The 21,406-nt window shown below is 35.0% G+C and overlaps 1 protein-coding gene across 12 annotated transcripts in view; it reads right to left on the bottom strand.

Moving 5' to 3' along the window:
- BCAS3 (BCAS3 microtubule associated cell migration factor) overlaps positions 1-21,406 on the bottom strand; it is a 703,083-nt gene that overhangs the window by 462,044 nt on the left and 219,633 nt on the right. For all 12 annotated transcript variants that reach the window (XM_024234727.3, XM_024234725.3, XM_024234724.3 and 9 more), the window contains 2 exons: positions 15,023-15,193; positions 1,457-1,550 (listed from right to left, as the gene is read on the bottom strand). In XM_024234727.3, the coding sequence (XP_024090495.1) occupies positions 1,457-1,550; positions 15,023-15,193 (265 nt within the window). The remainder of the gene's footprint in view (positions 1-1,456; positions 1,551-15,022; positions 15,194-21,406) is intronic.

Here is a 21,406-nt window from a genome sequence, read left to right as displayed (position 1 = left end):
CTTCAGGCTATGCGTATAGGGTATACACAAAACAAATAAATTTTGTATTTACACTTGGGTCCCACCGCCAAGATAACTCATTAAATATGCAAATATTCCAAAATCAAAAAAAAATCTAAAATCAGAAAGACTTCTGGTCCCAAGCATTTCAGATATAAAGTACTCAACCTGTAACTTGTTTCCTACCACTGGAAGTATTACACCAACTCCTTACTGTGAAAATTGGTCATTTAAAAGAAAAAGAGAGAGAGAATTAGGCATTTATACCACTTTTGACATACAGGAGAAATGCTGTTTACTCCTGGCTGATGAGAGAAAACTTTTTCTATAGAAGAATAACAGTCAGTAAATGCAGAGACCAAGACAGAATTAAGAAAACAACCCACCATTCTACAACCTTCAATGTAACAAAATTATTAATTAAAAAGCTGCTTCAGAAATAATGTCAAAATGACATACTGTAGAGTACTTGTTAATCTCCATAAGAAAAACCTATTTCCAATAATGTAGATACTTGATAGTCATTACCTTACTCATGTGATCAAATATAGCACCACAAACAGGGAGACAACCTAAAATAATGTGTCTCCTATTGGGATCAAATGATGTAGACAGCAATACTTACGAAGTTTAGAAACTAACAAACAAAAACTCCTTAGCCTGAATGGATTTATGCTTCTAGACTTAACTTCCAGTTAAACAGATAGATATCCAGAGAATGGAGAAATACAAAAACATTATCATAATGAAAAAAATCTGGCCAAGCATGGTGGCAATACTTTGGGAGGCTAAGGCAGGAGAATTGCTTGAGGCCAGGAGTTCAGGACCAGCCTGGGCAGCATAGTGAGACTCTGTCTTTATCTTTTTTTAAAAAAATAGTAAAATTAAATAAAAATTAAAAAATCTTACAAATGCAGAATTTAAATAAGATAACTACTCTGGATATTGTGAAAAGAAAATTAAGAGTACAAATCATATGCTATATTAAAAGGAACTAAAAAGATATAACAAAATGTAAGGAGTAAACCTTAAGAAGAAAAAGAAAAAGAGCACCACTAAAAAAAACCCGAGAAAATTAAATTAGCTTACAAAGTGTTGTAAGTTACACAGAAACTTCAAGTTACAAAAAAAATACTGCTCATATCCATTAATATTCTAGTTTGGAATACTGAAGTTCTTGGAGTAATTATAAACAGAAATTCATTCAACTCAACAACATTGTTTAAATGGCTGCTATTTAATAGCTACTTTATTGAGAACAAAACTAATTTTAGAGGGATTTTAGAGGGGTACTAAATTTTTATTATAAATTCCTTTATTCAATATAATGACTTAATAACTTTTCTGATATATACTGATACATGAAGAAAAGTCAGATTCCATATTCCATATTTGACTGGAAAACCCATTATATAAATGGTCTACAAAAAAAAAAAAAAAAAGAAAGCCAACTTACCACTTGTATTAAAAGCCATGCAGCACACTGGCTTCTCATGGGCAGGGAAGTGGGCCACAATGCCATCACTGTCAGAATCCTCACTCACAAGCACCTTCACAAAAGAAATAAAGACAAATGGAGGTAAATATTTTCTCACCGATAACCGAGCTTGAAGACTGTAAGAAGGTACATCACAAACCACTGACCAAATAACATGTTTCCACTCTAGTAGATTATTCTTGCCAATATAAGGAGAGAATTCCACTTTAGAATTGAGGAAGAGATACAACATGCCCCCAAGCACATCAGTCATATAAACTCTAAAAAGAGTCAGCTGACTTGACTGTAGATGACAGAAACAATTACTTCTTCAAGTTTAGGTTCAGAGGAAAAAAAAAATGATACAATCAACTATTTTCAATTCTTTACAAAATGTAATCACTTAGCGCTTTATCCAAGGACAGGAAATACAGGTCTTACTGTGTTATGGGATCTGCTGGGAAATCACAATTTTTTGCCCATTATTGAAATATAAGAACAGGGGTAAAACAACATAATTTGTTAAACATAAATAAACAGGTGTATAATCATCCAATAATATTTTCATATTATAGTATGAAAGTCGTGTTCTTCAACTCTCAGTTTATAGAGAGAAATAGAACTTCTTTGAAATGACTATCAAATCACAAAAGCAGAGGTACATTAGAAGAGGTACCTCTGTATCTCAAATGGAGTTTCTTTTATTCACTCCTCTTAATTTTTAAGGCTACACTGAAATATAATTTATATTCCATATAATTTCCCATCATAAGTTTAACAACTTTTTAAAAATTGTTTTACTTATCTAATGTTTCAGAAAGAAAACATGTTACACCAATTTTGGATCATAATATTTAGACACAGAGAAATTTGATTTTAAGTAGCCTTGGAAGTTGTCCTACACTGGCAATGCTATTTTTTTCTCTTTCAAAAATGCATGTTAGAGTCAAGTCTTACTATGTGTAAAATACTCTGCTTAGAGCTCAGAATATAAACCAAATGTTATTCCTGCCCTGAAAGATACAGAGCAAATGACCAGAACAGTTATTTTATCAGTTACAACATATATGCAAATACAGCCCCCAAAAAAATGTACTTAAGCACCGAGATAGTATTTGTGTGAGTGAAAGCTTTACAAAGATACAACTTGCACACCATAAAAGCTACCCGTTTTAACTGTACAGTTCAATCATGCTATACAATATCATAACCATCACAACAAGCCATCATAAAAATGTCTGAAACGTTATCCTGTCAGATCTTTACACCTTATTGATCTAGCTAGAACTTCCGATTCAATCTAGCTACAAATACATTGATTATATTGATCTTTTCAAATAACCAATTTTAGACTTTTCCAATATTTCACTGTTTGCTGTTACATCAGCTTCTATCCAGATCTTTATTATTTGCTTCATTAGTCTTGCATTGGTTATAATTTGCTCTTCTTTTTATAATCTTTTAAGGGAAACACTTAGATTATTAATTTCAGGCCATTTTCTTGTCCTAATATAAGCATTTAAAGCTGTAAATTTTCTTCCATATAATACTATAGTTATACTCCATAAATTTTTATACATTGTTTTCATTTTCATTCAATTCAAAATATTTGCTAATGTCCCTAAGCTTCTTTCTTTGACCCATGAGTTATTTACAAGTGCGTTTTATTTCCAAATATTTGGAGATTCCCCAAATTGAATTTTGTTATTGATTTCCATTGTCCTTAGAGAAATACTCCGCATGACTTTAATCCTTTTAAAGTTATTAAGATTTGTTTCATGGCCAAGCATCTGTTCTATCATGTACAATGAATGTCCCAGATGTTTTTGAAAATAATGTGCATTCTGCAGTTTTGGGCGGTCAAGTTAGAAAATAGTGTTAATCATGTCTTCTAAGTCTTTTCTAATTTTCTATCTAGTTGTTCTATCAATTATTTTTTAACAGAGAAATAGTCATACATGTTTACTAACATGCATGGGGAAAATTACAGAGTGCTTATTCCTATCAACTAATGAGAATAAATTATGGAAATCTTGAGCTGTAATAAAGAGCTAAAATTGGGCCGGGCGCGGTGGCTCATGCCTGTAATCCCAGCACTTTGGGAGGCCGATGCGGGGGGATCACGAGGTCAGGAGTTCGAGACCAGCCTGACCAATATGGTGAAACCTTGTCTCTACTAAAAATACAAAAATTAGCCAGGCCTGGTGGTGCGTACCTGTAATCCTAGCTACTCAGGAGGCTGAGGCAGGAGAATTGCTTGAATCTAGGAGGCGGAGGTTGCAGTGAGCTGAGATTGCGCCATTGCACCCCAGCCTGGGCAACAGAGCGAGACTCTGTCTCAAAAAAAAAAAAAAAAAAAGAACTAAAATGTCTTCTTTCAATTTTGTCAGATTTTGTTCAATGTTTTTAGGGGCTGTGTTGTTAGGTATTTATATACTAATAATTGTTTTATTAATTATACATATTAATAGTGGTTTTCCTGAACAAGTATTACTGAGAAAAAAAAAGAAAAAAGTTTTATCTGTATTATGTATTAACAATTGTTTTATTATATTGACCCTTTTATCGCGAATGAAATGTCTCTCTTTTACTCCAGTAATACTTCTTGACGTAAAGTCTTTAATATTACTATGGCCACTCTAATTCTATTATGGTTATTGTTTACATGATATATTTTTTTAAATTTCAACTTTTAGATACAAGGGGTGCATGTGCAGGTTTGTTACACGGACATATTGCACCCAGGTAGTGAGCATAGCACCCAATAGGAACTCATACTCCTCCTTCCTCCCTCCGCACTCTAGTAGTTTGCAGTGTCTATTAATAGTTCCCATGTTGATGTCCATGTGTGGTCAATGTTTAGCTCCCACTTATAAGTGAGAACATGGAGTATTTGGTTTTTCATTTCTCCATTAATTTGCTTAAGATTTTGGCCTCCAGCTCCATACATGTTGCTGTAAATGACATGATTTCATTCTCCTTATGGCTGTGTAGTATTCCATGGTGTATGTATAACACATTTCCTTTATTCAATCCACTGCTGGTGGGTACTTAGGCTGATTCCATGTCTTTGCTATTGTTAATAGCATGGTGATTAATATACAAGTACATGTCTCTTTTTGGTAGAGCCATTTATTTTCCTGTGGGTATATAACCATTAGTGGGATTGCTGGGTCAAATGGTAGCTCTGTTTAAGTTCTTTGAGAAGTCTCCAAACTGCTTTCCACAGTGGCTGAACTAATTCAGACGCCCACCAGCAGTGTATACGTGTTCCCTTTTCTCCACAGCCCCACCAGCATCTGTTGTTGTTGTTATTGTTGTTGTTGTTGTTGTTGTTGTTGTTAGAGATGGAGTCTTGCTCTGTCGCCCAGGCTGGAGTGCAGTGGCATGATCTCGGCTCACTGCAACCTCTGCCTCCCGGGTTCAAGCGATTCTCCTGCCTCAGCCTCCTGAGTAGCTGGGACTATGGGCACCCGCCACCATGTCCAGCTAATTTTTTGTGTTTTTAGTAGAGATGGGATTTCACTGTGTTAGCCAGGATGGTCTTGATCTCCCGACCTTGTGATCTCCCTGCCTTGGCCTCCCAAAGTGCTGGGATTACAGGCATGAGCCACCAGGCCCAGCCGGTTTTTGACTTTTTAATAACAGCCATTCTGACTGGTGTTAAGATGGCATCTCATGTGGTTTTGATTAGCATTTCCCTGATGATGAGAGATGATGAGCATTTTTCCATGTTTGTTGGCCCATACGTATGTCTTCTTTTAAGAAGTGTCTGTGTGTCCTTTGCCCACTTTTAATGGGGTTATTTGTTCTTGTTGATTTAAGTTCCTTATAGATGCTGGATATTAGACCTTTATCAGATAAACCATTTGCAAATATTTTCTCCCATTCAGTAGTTGTCTGTTTTTTCTGTTGATAGTTTCTTTTGCTGTCCAGAAGCTCTTTAGTTTAATCAGGTGGCACTTGTCAATATTTGTTTTTTGTTGCAATTGCTTTTGGGGACTCAGCCAAAAATTATTTACCGAAGCAGATGTCAAAAAGGGTATTTCCTAGGTTTTCATCTATGATTTTTAGTTGGAGGTCTTACATTAAAATTTTTAAAGCATGTCACGTATTTTTTACCATCATTTTATTTTCAAACAAGTGGTCTTTGAATCTGAAGCAATTTGGGTCTGACACATTTGCCATTAGTATATTGTTGGTATAATTGGATTTTAAGTTTGCCATTTTGCTATGTATATTTATATGTCTTAGGTGTTTGTTGTTCCTCCTATCTTCTTCTTTTGTGTTTAGAAAATATCTTTAGCATTAATATTTTAAGTCCTCTGTTACTTTTTCTGAGTAATTTCTTAGTGGTAGTTGGAGGGATTATAATATGCATATTAACTTATCATCTATTTCAGGTTAATATTGATTAAATTCCAGTAAAATACAGCTCATTGATTGAATATACTGGCATCTGCTACCTACTCCTTTGAGTTATCATCTTCCTATGTATTACCAATTTAAAAATAACTTGTCATTATTTAAAAAAAAAAAAAAACAGGAAAAAGCCTTCCCCTATGAAAGCCAATTTTAAAAATTAGAAGTGGACCGGGCACGGTGGCTCACGCCTGTAATCCCAGCACTTTGGGAGGCCAAGGCGGGTGGATCACGAGCTCAAGAGATCGAGACCATCCTGGCCAACATGGTGAAACCTCGTCTCTACTAAAAATACAAAAATTAGCTGGACGTGGTGGCACACACCTGTAGTCCCAGATACTCAGGAGGCTGAGGCAGGAGAATCACTTAAACCCGTGAGGCAGAGGTTGCAGTGAACTGAGATCGCACCACTGCACCACTCCAACCTGGCAACAGAGTGAGACTTCGTCTCAAGAAAAAAAAAATGAGAAGTGTTATACCTGACGCACAGATATCAATGAAAGGACACAAAAAATATGAAAAAGCAAGGAAATATGACACCTCCAAAGAAACACAATTCGCCAACAATAGGTTTTAACCCCCCAAAAAATGTATAAAATCCCTGAAAACGAATTGAAAAATAATGATATTAAACAAGCCCAGTGGGATACAAGCAGACACAGACAACATTACAAAAAAAAAAGAAAAACAATTCAGGATATGAAAAAGAAATTCACCAAAGAGATAGATCTCATAAGAAAGAACCAAACAGAAATCCATAAACTGAATAACTCAATGAATGACATAAAAATACAAGTGAGGCCGGGTGTGGTGGCTCACACCTGTAATCCCAGCACTTTGGGAGGCTGAGGTGGGTGGATCACGAGGTCAGGAGATCGTGCCCATCCTGGCTAACACGAGACCATCCTGGCTAACATGGTGAAACTCTGTCTCTACTAAAAAATACACAAAATTAGCTGGGCATGGTGGCAGGCGCCTGTAGTCCCAGCAACTCGGGAGGCTTAGGCAGGAGAATGGCGTGAACCCAGGAGGCGGAGCTTGCAGTGAGCCAAGATTGCGCCACTGCACTCCAGCGTGGGTGACAGAGCAAGACTCTGCTCAAAAAAAAAAAACTGGGAAGCTTCAACAATAGACTAGATGAAACAGAAGAAAGAGATTTCAGTTTGACAAGACAGGCCTTTCAAACTAACCCAGTCAGATAAAAGAAAAAGAAAAAAGAATGAAGAAAGACAGGTTGGGTACAAATGTACACTTAGATCAAAGGAATAAGTTCTAACATTACATAGCAGAGTGACAATAGTTAACAACAATACATGGTACATTTAAAAACAGCTAGTAGTGAGGACTTAAAACGTTCTCTACACATAGAAATGCTAAGTGCTCATGGTGATATATATCCTAAATACCCTGATTTGATGATTACACGTTCTATGCATATAACAAAATATCACATGTACCCCAAAAATATGTACAAATATTACGTATCAATTTTTTAAAGATAACCAAATGGCCAATAAGCAAATGAAAAGAGGATTAGCATCACTATTCCTTAGGTAAATGCAAATTAAAATCATGATGAGATACTACTTTGCACTCATTAGGATGGCCATTTACATCATTAGGATGGCCATTATTTTTAAAAAGAAAAATAACTAGTGTTGGGGTAAGGATATACAAGAAATTGAGACCCTTATCCATCACTGGACATTCGCTGGTGGGAATGTAAAATGGTCCAGCCACTGTGAAAAATAGTTCGGTAATTCCTCAAAAAATTAAATATAGAATTACCATATGATCCAGCAATTTGACTTTTAGGTACATAACCAAAAGTATTACAAGTAGAGACTCAATTAGAAACGTGTCCACCAATGTTCACACAGGCATTATTCAAAATTGGCAAAAGGTGGCGGGGCACGGTAGCTCATGCTTGTAATCCCAGAACTTTGGGAGACCAAGGCAGGCAGATCACTTGAGGTCAGGAGTTCGAGACCAGCCTAGCCAATATAGCGAAACCTTGTCTCTACAAAAAATACAAGAATTAGCCAGACATGGTGGCAGATGCCTGTAATCCAGCTACTTGGGAGGCTGAGGCAAGAGAATCGCTTGAACCCAGGAGGCAGCAGTTGCAGTGAGCCAACATTGTGCCACTGCACTCCAGCCTTGGTAACAGAGCAAGACTCTATCTCAAAAAAAAGAAAAAAAAAAATGGCAAAAGGTAGAAGTAAGCCAAATGTCCATCAATTAATAAATGGATAAACAAAATGTAGTATACACATTCAATGGAATATTATGGAGCCTTTAAAAAGTATGAAATTCTGATATATGTTACGACAGGTATGAACCTTGAAAATATTACGCTAAGTGAAATAAACCAGACACAAAAGGACGAATATTGTGGGATTGCACTATGTGATGTACCTAGAAACAGGCAAATTCAAACACAGAAAGTAGAATGCTGGTTACCAGGGCCTGGGAAACAGAGTACTGGGAAGTTATTGTTTAATGGGCAGAGACTTTCAGTTTCAGATGGTGAAAAAGTTTTGGAAAGGGATAGTACCTGTACTGATAATTATATAACATTACAAATGTACTTAATGCCACTAAAATGTACATTTTATATTGTTAAATAATATTATATTGTTTGCATATACCACATTTTATTTATCCACCCATTCATCAGTTGATGAATATTTAGATTTTTTCTACTTTTTGGCTATTGCAAACAATGCTGCAAATATTCAGAGTTTTATTGTGGATATATATTAGTCATATAACTGTTTAACATTTTGGGAAGAACTTTGAAACCCTTTTACAAAGTGAATGCACAGTTCTGACTAGCAGCTTAGAAGGGTCCCAATTTCTGCTTATCAGCCACAGGTATATCTTTTTCAAAGAAATATTTATTCAAATCCATTGCTCATTGAAAATTAGGTAGTCTTTTTATTTTTGAGTTACAAGAGTTCTTTATATATTGTGAATACTGGTACCTTATCAAAAATATGATTTACAAATATTTTCTCCCCTTCTGTGAGTTGTCTTTTCATTTTCTTGATTGTGTCCACTGTAGCATAAATTTTGATTTTTATAAGGTTCAATTTATGTCCCCATTTTTTAAAATATAAAAATATTAAGTATTTCTTACACATACATCAATCAACACACATCAGATGATGTTACAATTTCTAACGCAATCATCAAATATAATCTTATAAATTCATTAAGAAGGATATCTTACATATACCTTTATTTTTACCCACCCCATTGTTGTTCTTTCATTTCTGAAGTTCTAAGCCTTCTTTTATTGTCATTTCCTTGGAAAACTTCTTTTTGCCATTTTTAAGAGTTGATCTGTGAGTGATAGCTTCTCTTAGTTTTCCTTTTTCTAAGAATGCCTTTATTTCCCTTTCATTTCTGAAGTATATTTTCACTACAAATGGAATTTGGGGCTACCAGTTCATTTATTTCAGTACTTTAAAGATATTGTACCACTTCCTTCAGCTTCCATGGATTCAGCTGGGGAATCTGCTGTCTATCAGACAGTGCTGGTGGGAATATAAACCAGCACAGGCACTTTGAAAAACAGTTGCACATTTCCTTTCTAAAAGTGCACTTATACAACTCAGCAATACTCTCGGGCATTTACAGAGAAATGAAAACATATCCACATTAAAAACCTTTACACAAATAATCACGACAGCTTTATTCATAATAGAAAAATGCTAGAAACAATGCAAATGTCCTTCAAGAGGTGAATAATTGAACAAACTGACACATTCATACAATGGAATACAGCAGAGTGATTGAAAAGTACAAACTACAGCTGGGCGTGGTGGCTTACACCTGTAATCCCAGCACTTTGGGAGGCCAAGGTGGGCAGATCACGAGGTCAGGAGATTGAGACCATCCTGGCTAACATGGTGAAACCCCGTCTCTACTAAAAAATACATAAAATTAGCCAGGTGTGGTGGCGGGCACCTGTAGTCCCAGCTACTCAGGAGGCTGAGGCAGGAGAATGGCGTGAACCCAGGAGGCAGAGCTTGCAGTGAGCCAAGATTGCGCCACTGCACTCCAGCCTGGGCGACAGAGAGAGACACTGTCTCAAAAAAGAAAAGAAAAGAAAAAAAGTACGAACTACATGTTGCAACCTGAATGGACTTCAAAGACAATATATTTAGTGTAAAACGCCCATCTTAAAATATTACATAATATATTATTCAATTTGCATAACATTGTCAGAGTCATAAAACTATAGAGGTGGAAAACAGATTAGTGTTTATCAGGAAAAAGGGATGGGGTGGGATGAGGGATGGCCATGAAATACAAAGAAGTATATGTTGATGAAACAGTTTAGAACAGTCCCGTATCTTAACTGTGGTGGGGGTTACATGAATGTACGCATGGGATAAAATTTCACAGCCCTACACATGCCCACATAAACACACCAATGAATGCAGGTTAAACAAATAGAGAAAACTGATTAAGACCTGTAGCCTAGTTAACAGAGTGTATCATTGTCCATTTTCTGAGTTGTTTTTTTTTTTTAACCCACATCACTCAGAAAATTTTCTTGTTTTGGTACTATACTATGGCTACAAAATATATCATCATTCAGGTTAAGCTGGAGGAAGTAAGATGAAAGGCATGTGCAACTCACTGTGAGTCTATAATTACTTCAAAACTAATAAACATACACAATATATTGCAAGCTTTTGAGCGGCTCAGTTTCTGATAAGTAAAAAATGGTATCTCAGTTTTAATTTGCAGCTTTCTCATTAATAACAAGTGAAGTTATGGGTATATTTTATATCATTTACATGTATAGTTGACCTCTGAACAACTCATGTTTACAAGTGCTGACCCCCTGCACAGCTGAAAATCTGCATATGACTTTCGCTCCTCCAATACTTAACTACTAATAGCCTACTATTGACTGGAAGCCTAACTGATGAGAAAAATTGTCAATTAACACATATTTCATATGTTATATGTATTATAGATTATATTCTTATAATAAAGTAAGAGAAAATATATTTACTGTTCATTAAGTGGAAGTGAATCAGTTATAAAGGTCTTCATTTTCATTGTCTTCACTATGAGTAGGCTGAGGAGGAGGAGGAAAGGGAGGAAGAGAAGGGGTTGGTCTTGCTGTCTAAGGGCTGGTGGTGACAGAGAAAATCCACATATAAGTAGACCTGTGCAGTTCAAACCCATGTTGTTCAATGGTCAACCGTATTTTATTTTTTCTGTGAAACATCTATTTCTATCTTTTGCCCATTTTTCTACTTTAAACTTTATCTACAAGATTCCCTTTCCTTTCGTATATTATAACCCTACACCCTGTATGTCTCCTTCCAATACAATTGGCATTGAGTATTCAATTTGATGGCAATAATAAAGACAGAAAGCCATCCAGCAAAAAGGCACATTAATCTTACCACTACATAAGATTCTTTGAATGTTCTCTTTATGGACTTCACAAATATAAACAACCAGATACTTTTGGAAGAATCTTCTCCATTGCATCATCACCTAGCCTAAAACATTAAACCATTAATGTCAGAGATATTCCAGTATAATTTTCCTAAGACATGTAATCTTCACTCACCACTTATCATAGTAGGATGAACTCTTAAGTCTGTATTAACAACTTGACTACGTTAAACAAAGCAGAGCCCATGAATTGATACAAGGTGGATAAGCCTTCATCACATGAACAAAACACCTCAGAAGCTATTAAATTATTATGAATAACACTTGTTCTCCAGGCAAGAAATAGCTCAGATTTCTGTCATCATTCTGAAGCATTTTATTTCCATTAGAGATTTTGCCACATTGCTAACTTCAATCATATAAACATGTAAAAAGCAAATTATACCACTTAACTTATTCTGGTCAAGAAATGCTTTTAAATAAAACATGAAAGTAACACAGATAAAAATGGATGCAAAGTCAATCAAATCCATTCCTCCTTAATGCAGTTAACACACAATGATCCCATCACCATAAAATCAAACTAATCAATACGGCATCAGAAGGATGGTGAATCCGATTTTATACACTACCATTGTAAACACACAAAAAATCATTATTAAAGGCTCAAGGGATTTAAACAGCAAAAGTCAATGTATTATCAGCTTTTCATATACAATCTGAGTTGTATTTGGAAAAGGAAAAACATTACAGTTTAGGCTAAACATCAGCGGAAGGGGCTAAAAGCGATAAATCTAAGACATTAACCACTGTAGTTTTAATACAATCCAGCATAATCTAAAAACAGCCTGTACTCCAACTGAACTACTTATCAGAGACAAAAACATTTTATTGACAAAAAACAGATTCATGTTAATTAAAAGAAAGACAGAATTATACTGCACAGATCTTGTTGCTTTAAAAATTATAATTTTTTAAAAAATGTACATACTAATTTACCTTTTATTGAAAATCAATTTCTTTCCTGTCCTCTAACAGAATTTTGTAATCAAGTTAAAATTTCAGAATATGTCATAAGTGGAAGATTGGAGCTACCAACCAGTAACAGAAAAGGTAGAATGTTCCATGTTGAACAACATTTAAGTTTCTTAACTTTTCAAAGTTAACATTTCTATGATTCTTCTTAATAAACATATTTGTTTCAAGTGTTATCAATGCATTTATCACAGACAAATGAACTTTTGCAACTCTCCAATCTATAGTCCATTTCCATACTCCAAAATTACGACTTCCTTTTTCAGGGTCATAAAAAGTTAATGAACTTGAAGAAAAAAATTAAACCACATTTTTAAACATAAGGCCTAAATGTTATATTTTAATATAATTCTATGTCCCCATACTTCTATTTAACAAAATAAATACATGAATTACACTTCTATTTCATCAAAAATACTGAGACAACATTTTCTATTTTGAAATAATCCCAAATCTCTCCATCAACAAATGCTAGATCTTTAACAGATGTATGGTCCTAGACAATGTTGAGGAGAGTTGTTACTACCCAATAAATGTGGGTGGCCTTGTAGGTGAATTAATTAAAAATCAAAAAATCAAAGAACAAAAGGAATTTTTTTACTCTAACACTCACAACACTAAAGGTTTATACATTTCATTTCAATTAAAAAAGAGAACATTTGTGTGTATCCACATCAACTAATAAACACAAGGTCATTAGAGTCAACTGAAAAGTTTTCTAGCACTTCATTAAAAAAATACGAATCTGTAACATATTTGGCTAACGACAAAGTTAAGACAGGAGAGGCAGAGAATTATTCAGATTTCAAGTAAAATACAAGAGCCAAATTTAATAACCCAGAATTTCAAAGTTTTTTTGTTTTAATTGCAGAAAAACTTTCTTGAAATGCTGTTAATCTTACTATAGGAACTAGCACATAAGTAGCTGCCAAATGTAATTTTTCATCATGACGCCAACCCATATATACTGGAAACAGATTTTCTCAAAACATATGCAATATTTAAGGCTAATACCTTAACAGCTCACATAGTTTCTAAGCATAGTGCTCTGAATACGGAATTAAATATATATTCTATATAAAAACTAAAAGGAATTTTATTTCACCAAAACTGCCCTACTCCTATCTCATTCTAGGAATTGATTCTAGATTGTATTTTTATATCAACGATCACACACTAACAGAATAAAAAAATTACCTTCCTTTAAGAAAAGTATATTTAAAATGAAAACTATGACACAAACGAAAATAGAGTTTATGAGTGCATGGGGGAAAATGAGTGCAAATGATACCTTACCAGCAAGATTTATATGCAAATATAACATGTATTTCCGTGCTTATGATCACTCATTGTAAATGTTTCTGAAGCTAGATTTTTAAAATTACAGAACGCTGTATCTGAAGATACAAGATTTTATAATAAGCTACTGCCATGTATGTATTCTTATATGCTACTTTAAGATTTCACATATTTTTATATTGATAAGAAAACATCTGTTATAAATTTTGATACTACTCAGTAAATTGTGTAAGTTGCAACTATTAATTAATTTGTTTATAAATTCCTCCAAATAGGTATGGTCCTGCCTTTAAAACAAAATTTATATGGCTGGGAGCAGTGGCTCATGCCTGTAATCCTAGCACTTTGGGAGGCCGAGGCGGGCATATCACCTGAGGCCAGGAGTTCAAGACCAGCCAGGCCAACACGGCAAAACCGCATCTCTACCAAAAATACAAAAATTAAGGCTGGGCGCGGTGGCTCATGCCTGTAATCCCAGCACTTTGGGAGGCCAAGGCGGGCAGATCACTTGCGGTCAGGAGTTCGAGACCAGCCTGGCCAACATGGAGAAACCCAACTCTACAAAAAAATACAAAAATCAGCTGGGCATGGAGGCATGCACCTATATCCCAGCTACCTGGAAGGCTGAGGCAGGAGAATTGCTTGAACCCAGGAGGTGGAGGTTGCAGTGAGCCAAGATCGTGCCACTGCACTCTAGCTTGGGCGACAGAGCAAGACTCTGCCTCAATGAATAAATAATAAAAATACAAAAATTAGCTGGGCATGGTGGTGGCACGTGCCTATAATCTCAGCTACTTGGGAGGCTGAGGCAGGAGAATCCGTTGAATCCAGGAGGCAGAGGTTGCAGTGAGCCGAGATCACTCCACTGCACTCCAGCCTGGGCAACAGAGTGATGCTCCATCTCAAAAAAAAAAAAAAAAAAAAAAAAAGAAAGAAAGAAAGAAAAAGAAAAAGAAAAAGTAATTTATTAATCTTATAATTTAGGTTATGACAAATGTCATTACACACAAAAAAGGAACAATAATTGAGTCTCTAGGGTGGCAAGTTAAGAAAAAAAGAATATTATGAACAGAACAGTATTAAACGTTATATATTTATTTATTAAACAAATGTCCTCACAGATAAGAGAATCTCTCAGAACCTCGACTTTACCTTCAGGTTTGATGCATTAATAATGTTCAAAACAGCAGGTTCTAACATGTTACTAATCATTTTTAAAGAAAAACCTCATTTGAAATAATCTGAATTCCTAAAATTCCAAATTGATAATCTCCTAGGCCAAATACATTTTGACTAATCTTGATCTTAGCCCCATCTTTGCAAGTAACACACATTGTATGCACCAAAAGTTCTTCTTACCTGGCCCTCTCCGACAGTTTCTGTGTCAATAACTGTGATGATGCCTGGGACCAAAGGGCTCCGCCGTGAATTACTGTGGATGGCAACGTCATCTTCTGTCACACCTGAAGGCAGTGTGCCTGTCAGCTGAGTCACCACTTTCCCTACCATTGTCAGGCCACTTTTCAACGTCTGTACAATGAAAGGTAAAATGTATGACTTCACATCAGTATTTGGATTCTACATAGAAATATGCATTTTATTAATTTTCCTAATCATTATGTTAAATTATTTATTCTCTTACAATCTTTTATATAGCAGTAAACTGTCACAGACATTTAGTCTGACTTCTAATGATCTTGAATTTTAATTAGAATATCAGTATTAGTTTGAGGGAATGGCATCAGTAAAGTCTCTAAAGTCACCATGGCAGGGATAAAGCCATAGTTAAAAAAATTAAAGAGCTCTGTTTTACATAAGGGTGCAATTATATTTTTATAAAAGATATTTCTTTCATTCCCTTCTCTTAATGTATACATCTTAAAATCAATGACATAGGAAGAAATAGAAACTATGAAATGGTCAATTATTTGAAATATTATAACTCTAATTGTATATCTATCTTCTAGTATGAAAAAGACTGAGACATTGGTAGAATACCTATGTGGAAAAGAATGTGCTTCCAAAGCAAATCTATGAATATGCTGTTATATAATACTGTATACCAAGATTTGGCATATGGAAAACACAGTCTCTGTCCAAGATATTAATTACTGGATGAATGAAGTATTACACTAAATTAGTTAAGAGAGTTATTTTCTATCTGGTAACAGAAAACAATTAAATGTGGTGCTTCTACTATATTATTTCAATTAAAGATAACTTAAGATGTTTATAATTACATTTTAGCTCCATTTCATTCAAAACATATAAGTAAAACTAACTCATGAAATATTTTTTCTTCCATGTAAATATCCTCTGATTATCCTCATATGGATTAATAGAAACATTTTTCTAAATAGCAAGTTTTTTCATCTGAAAGGAAGAAAGCTTCAAGTTTCTGAGTCTACAGAAAAAAAAATGAAAGGAAGAAAGCTAAAATAAAGACAAATATATGTGAGTCACACATTGCTGAAGAAGGGTATCATCATTAGAACCAAAACAGGCACCCTAGAATACTTAGATATATCAAAAATTACATTTTAAATAATATAGGTACATTTTTCCAATTCTCATGTTGTAGGAAAAAAAGTTTCATTAAAATATTTCAGATTAATCTTCAATGAGGTGACTATCTTTTCTAAAACAATTATGAAAAAAAAATCCTCACCTAATTCTGGCACATGCTATGGCTAAATTTGAAAATATAAACTATTATATACGTGGTACTTCAAATTTTAATTCATAAATAGTACACAAAGACAGTTGTGTATAGAGGTCTAAATGTGATATAAGCAATAATTAGATTAAAATTGAAAATGGGAGAAGTATTTTCCAAAGAAATGTTGTATTAAAATACCATAAAACTAGCACTAATAATAGATGCATTATTTTATGGTAGCTATGCTTCCACGGTGGCTTTTCTATGGACTAGGGACTGGGAAAGGCACTTAACATAAAGTATGTTGACAGATTTCCTCAGATACTTCAATTTTATGAAAGAGAAAATCGAGGCTAGGGAAGTTAAGTAAAATGGAAGCTCAAACAGCCCAACGACAAAGTCAGAATTCAAAACTGGGATCATCTGTCTCCAGGGCCTGATTTTTACACTATCCTGTACTGCCTTGTAATCTATTTCTGTTACTACTTGTGATCTCACAATTAATGAATACAAAACACAGATGTCTGACGGGTGGAAAACAGGAAAAATTAAAATCCATAATAATATACTAATAAATACTTAAATAAAAATGACCAGCAAAGCCATATGCTGAATTCAAACAAAAAGATATAATTTAATGGCAGACTAAAACCAAGAGAAAGCCACAAATCAATTGTAACTGTTTTGTTTAGTGCTAAAAACTCAAACTCCAGTGATTATAAAACACATTAGCGTTCCTCAATTAGCAGCCAAACATTTCTTTCAATAATTCACAAGAAATGACTTACACAAAGTCTGTTAGAGTGTTGTCAAGTAAGCCTCTGAAGAACCAACAGAATCAGGCGCCACAGTGTATTGATGTCAAGAGCAGGCCAGGAAGCCTGATTAACCTCTGAGATGCCTCAGCTGATGTACTCACTCCATTAATGCTAATGGAGATGCTCCCACTTAAACGCGGCTATCCCTTTATCAAAGGAATGCCTTTTAGTTTTAAAGTCTTTGGTTGTATATCCTCCCCATTTGCCCCGAGCCTATTACTTCATGCTCTTATACCAATGAAAAGGAATAAAACTAAAAGAACTGGAGCACATAAAAAGTGGAAAGTAACGTGTACCAAAGCAAACCACAACAGTAAAAGTTAGCATAAGAGAACCAGGAAAAAGATCCACAGAGAGAGAGAAGACAGCAGTATATTTCATAGTCAACAGCTCATATTACGTGAAGAGTGTTTGATATTTCCTAGGGAAAAAAAAAAAAAAAAAACATGACTATTGATGGAGTTGTCTTAGTAGTGGACAAAAATCTAAACTCAAAATTTAAGTCATCAAATCTGCAATTTGTATAGCAAGTTACAAGATACTACTATTTATCATAACCCATTAACTATGCAGGGAGTCAGGGGTGTTAGAGAAAAGTGCTGGAAGTTTTCTGCATTTGTAAAGACCCTTGCTTTTAGGGTAAATTTGTTTCCATGTTAGCACCAAGCACATCTATGAGCACTAGTGTCCAGAAGTTAACTGATAATGTTATTTAACGGAAATCTAAATCACCTCACAGTGATTTGTCTCTCCAATTAATTTTAGTAGACAGAGTACGTATATACCTGACTATTTTCTCAAATATATATGAAAAATTATAAAGCCTCAGCAAAAATTAGGAATAGAGAAGTATAACCTGGCCAAAAGGAGATGAAAAATTAGACTGAGTGTCCTCACAATCTGAGGTATCTACATAAAAATGTTCATTAAATCGCTGATGAATCTTCACACGAATACTCACAGAACTAAACTGTAGCTGTAAGACAGCTGAACATGAAAGACTAGAATGAAAGTGTGAGAAAATTCGTTATGACCTATAATTCAAATGAGCACGGTACTTATTCTGTTCTGCTGCAAGCAGATTTGCCGAAGGGTCACTAGTCATCTTTAACCTTTCCCATGCCATATCAGTTGGCCCCCCTATCCATTAGTGCTAATGGTGCTGCTCTCACAAAAGCTGTTAGTTGTCATTAAGAAGTTATCAGATAACAAGAGAAAACAGGGGCATTTTTATGAAATCAATTGACCACACTGGGGTTAACACACATGAAAATAAGACGGTAATGAGGGAACTAGAAAATATGGACCAAGATTTTATAAATGTGTCAAATAATCTCATTTGAACAATTTCAATATTTTTTTTTTCTTCATCGCTACCATAAAAAATTCATGACTCTCATATTCTTTATGAGAAAAGTCAAATTACTTGGAAAATCAAAGGAAAAAACATTAATAGCATAAATATTATGCAAGTTGTATTTGGAAATGCAGAAAATGTAAAAAAGATTATTTCCTCTAAGGAGCTCCAAGTGCATATGCAATGAATATATTTATCCTCACAATTGCAGTGAGACAAAAAATTTAAGACAAAAAAATTAATAATTAATCCTTCTATATAACAAAGTGGTTAATAACCTCTATTAAGCCACAAGGGAAGCTGTCATCAGAAAGAGTAAAAGAGTAATGATTACACTTTCAGACAAAGTGACTTAATAAAATAACTGTAAAATTACTTTAAGATAAGTATTTTTCTTAAGGAGCACATACTACATGGCTTTTTAACATGCTCTCCATGTTACATCTCAAAAAATATATCACCTAGAAATGGTTAAAAAAGAAATAAGAAAATGTATTTTCTATTTTCAATAATGACAGGCTGGGAAAATCAGATCAATCTGATTTCCACTAATGAGAATAACTAGAAAAATCGAAGAGAGTATTTTTGTAAAATGCTACTTGAAGGTACTGACTTACAAAGTCAGAATCCGAAAGAATAAGGAAATCCAGACATTTCAGCTGGGCATTTAGGCCTAGAGGTATCTGGTGATTCTAGGAAGCAGGAGGTAGGGTGCTAAGAAACTAAGTGGTGTTTTTGATAGATGGAACTAGAAAATCATCTATGAGAGTCAAAGGCCTGCCAAATGGGTCTACTTGGTGACATTCCCTCCAAGCTTGGGTTTGAACATAAAGAAATATACAACAGAAGAGTCCACCTACAGCAATAAGGTGACCACAGCTATTGCAGGTGAACTTCATTTAAATAATCTCAATCCCTGAAATTGGATTATTATTCAAGACTGATACTGTCCCAGAACTCCACTGTCCATCCCAAACTCAAAACTATTTTCTAAAAAGTTTTGAAATAAATTCTGGCAAACAAGTGATAATAGGAGTTAAAAAGAAATTATTTAGGCAGTTAGTGAGAGTAAGGGAGTCCTCAGCAAGGTTTTCCTTTAAATAAAAATCAGACCCCAAATAATTTCTTTTCTAACAAAAAGCAGACCGAAAGATCAAGCTACAAGCATAGATAAGCAAGCTGGAAGCTTGCATAGGTGAATGCCAGCAGCTGTGCCAATAGAAAAGGGATATCTGGAAGTCAGGTATATTCAACACAGAGGTTCCCTCTTACCTTTTCTTTCTTACCACATGTGCAGGCAACATGGCACCAGCCAGGCAGAGACTCCATTTGCATAATAAAAGATTATGGTGGGATAGCCAGCCTCTTACACGTGCTATGTAAATGGCACACCTGGTCCAACCAACCCACTACACCCTATGTAAATCAAACATCACCTCCTCAAGCTCATCTATAAAACCAATCACATCTCGCCCCAATCCTGAAACCCACTCAGGCCCCCTCCCTCTGCAGGAGGAAGCTCTCTTCTTTCTTTCACCTATTAAACTTCCATTCTTAAACCCACTCCTTGTGTGTCTGCATCTTCAATTTCCTTGGCATGAGACAACAAAACTCGGGTATTACCCCAGACAAACGACACCGCTTCACAAGGACTCAAGTCATAATAAATGAGAACCAGCAGAAACAACACACAACAGAAACGGACCCAAAAGGGAACCAGACATTAGAGTTATCAGAAACAGACTTCAGTATGACCAGGTTTACTGTGTTTAAACAAGTTTGATAATTTGAGAAAAATTTAAAAACCAAGAGAACCAGAAACTATCTCTATTTAAGATATTATCAATGAATATATTTTCAATTTTATCAAATACTTTTTGTTCATCTATGGTGATAAGCATATAATTTTCTCCTGTTAAACGTACAAATTATGCTCATTGATCTTGAGTGATAAACCAGCCTTATATTGTGGATTATCTCAAATGGATTGTGACACAATATATAGCGTCCTATATATTGAAGAATTGTGTCCTATATATTGTTATCTCAAGTGGATTGTGACACAGCATACATTGTGTCCTATATATTATACTATAATTATGTCCATATATTCTTATTCCAAATGGACTATGACACAATATATATGGTATCCTACATAATGCTGTTTTTCTGCAAATATTTTATTTAGGATTTTTCACTTCTATGTTCATTGATTTGGACTGTAGTGTTCTTGTATTATAATGCTCTTCTAAAGTGTTAGTATTAAGGTGATCTGGCTTCATCAAACCAGATTAGGCATAATCTCACTTTGCTTATTCTCTGGAAGAATCTTTGTAATATTGCCATTGTTTACTCTTAAATATTAAAAAGAATTCTCTAGAGAAGTTTTCTAGGTCTGGAGACATCTTTGTGAGTTTTTAAAAAATAACCCTTATATTCTCCCAAAAAGAAAAGTAAACAGATTGCAGTGGCGCAATCATGGCTCACTGTAGCCTCGGCCTCCAATGCTCAAGCAATCTTCCCACCTTAGCCTCTGGAGTAGCTGGGACAACAGGCATGCACCACCACACTCAGATAATTTTTAAATTTTTTTGTAGAGACAGGGTCTCACTATATTGCCTCAGCTGGTCTCAAATTCCTGAGCTCATGTGATCCTCCCACCTCAGCCTCCGAGAATGCTGGGCTTATAGGCATGAGGCACAGCATCCAGCCCTAAAGTGTTATATTAAACATAATTTCATAGTCTTAAATGTGGAAGACATGAGTATATGCCTCACAGTTCCCAATACTGAGGTATGAGAAAATGGGGAGTTTGCACTTTTTTTGTTGTTGTTTTTTTGTGTGTGTTTTTTTGAGACAGAGTCTCGCTGTGTCGCCCAGGCTGGAGTACAGTGGCGCGATCTCGGCTC

The sequence above is a fragment of the Pongo abelii genome, chromosome 19 (genome assembly GCF_028885655.2).
Source record: "Pongo abelii isolate AG06213 chromosome 19, NHGRI_mPonAbe1-v2.0_pri, whole genome shotgun sequence".
In the NCBI taxonomy this organism is placed as follows: Eukaryota; Metazoa; Chordata; class Mammalia; order Primates; family Hominidae; genus Pongo; species Pongo abelii.
The sequence above is the reverse complement of the archived record's forward strand: the minus strand, read 5'-3'. Positions and strand labels throughout refer to the sequence as shown.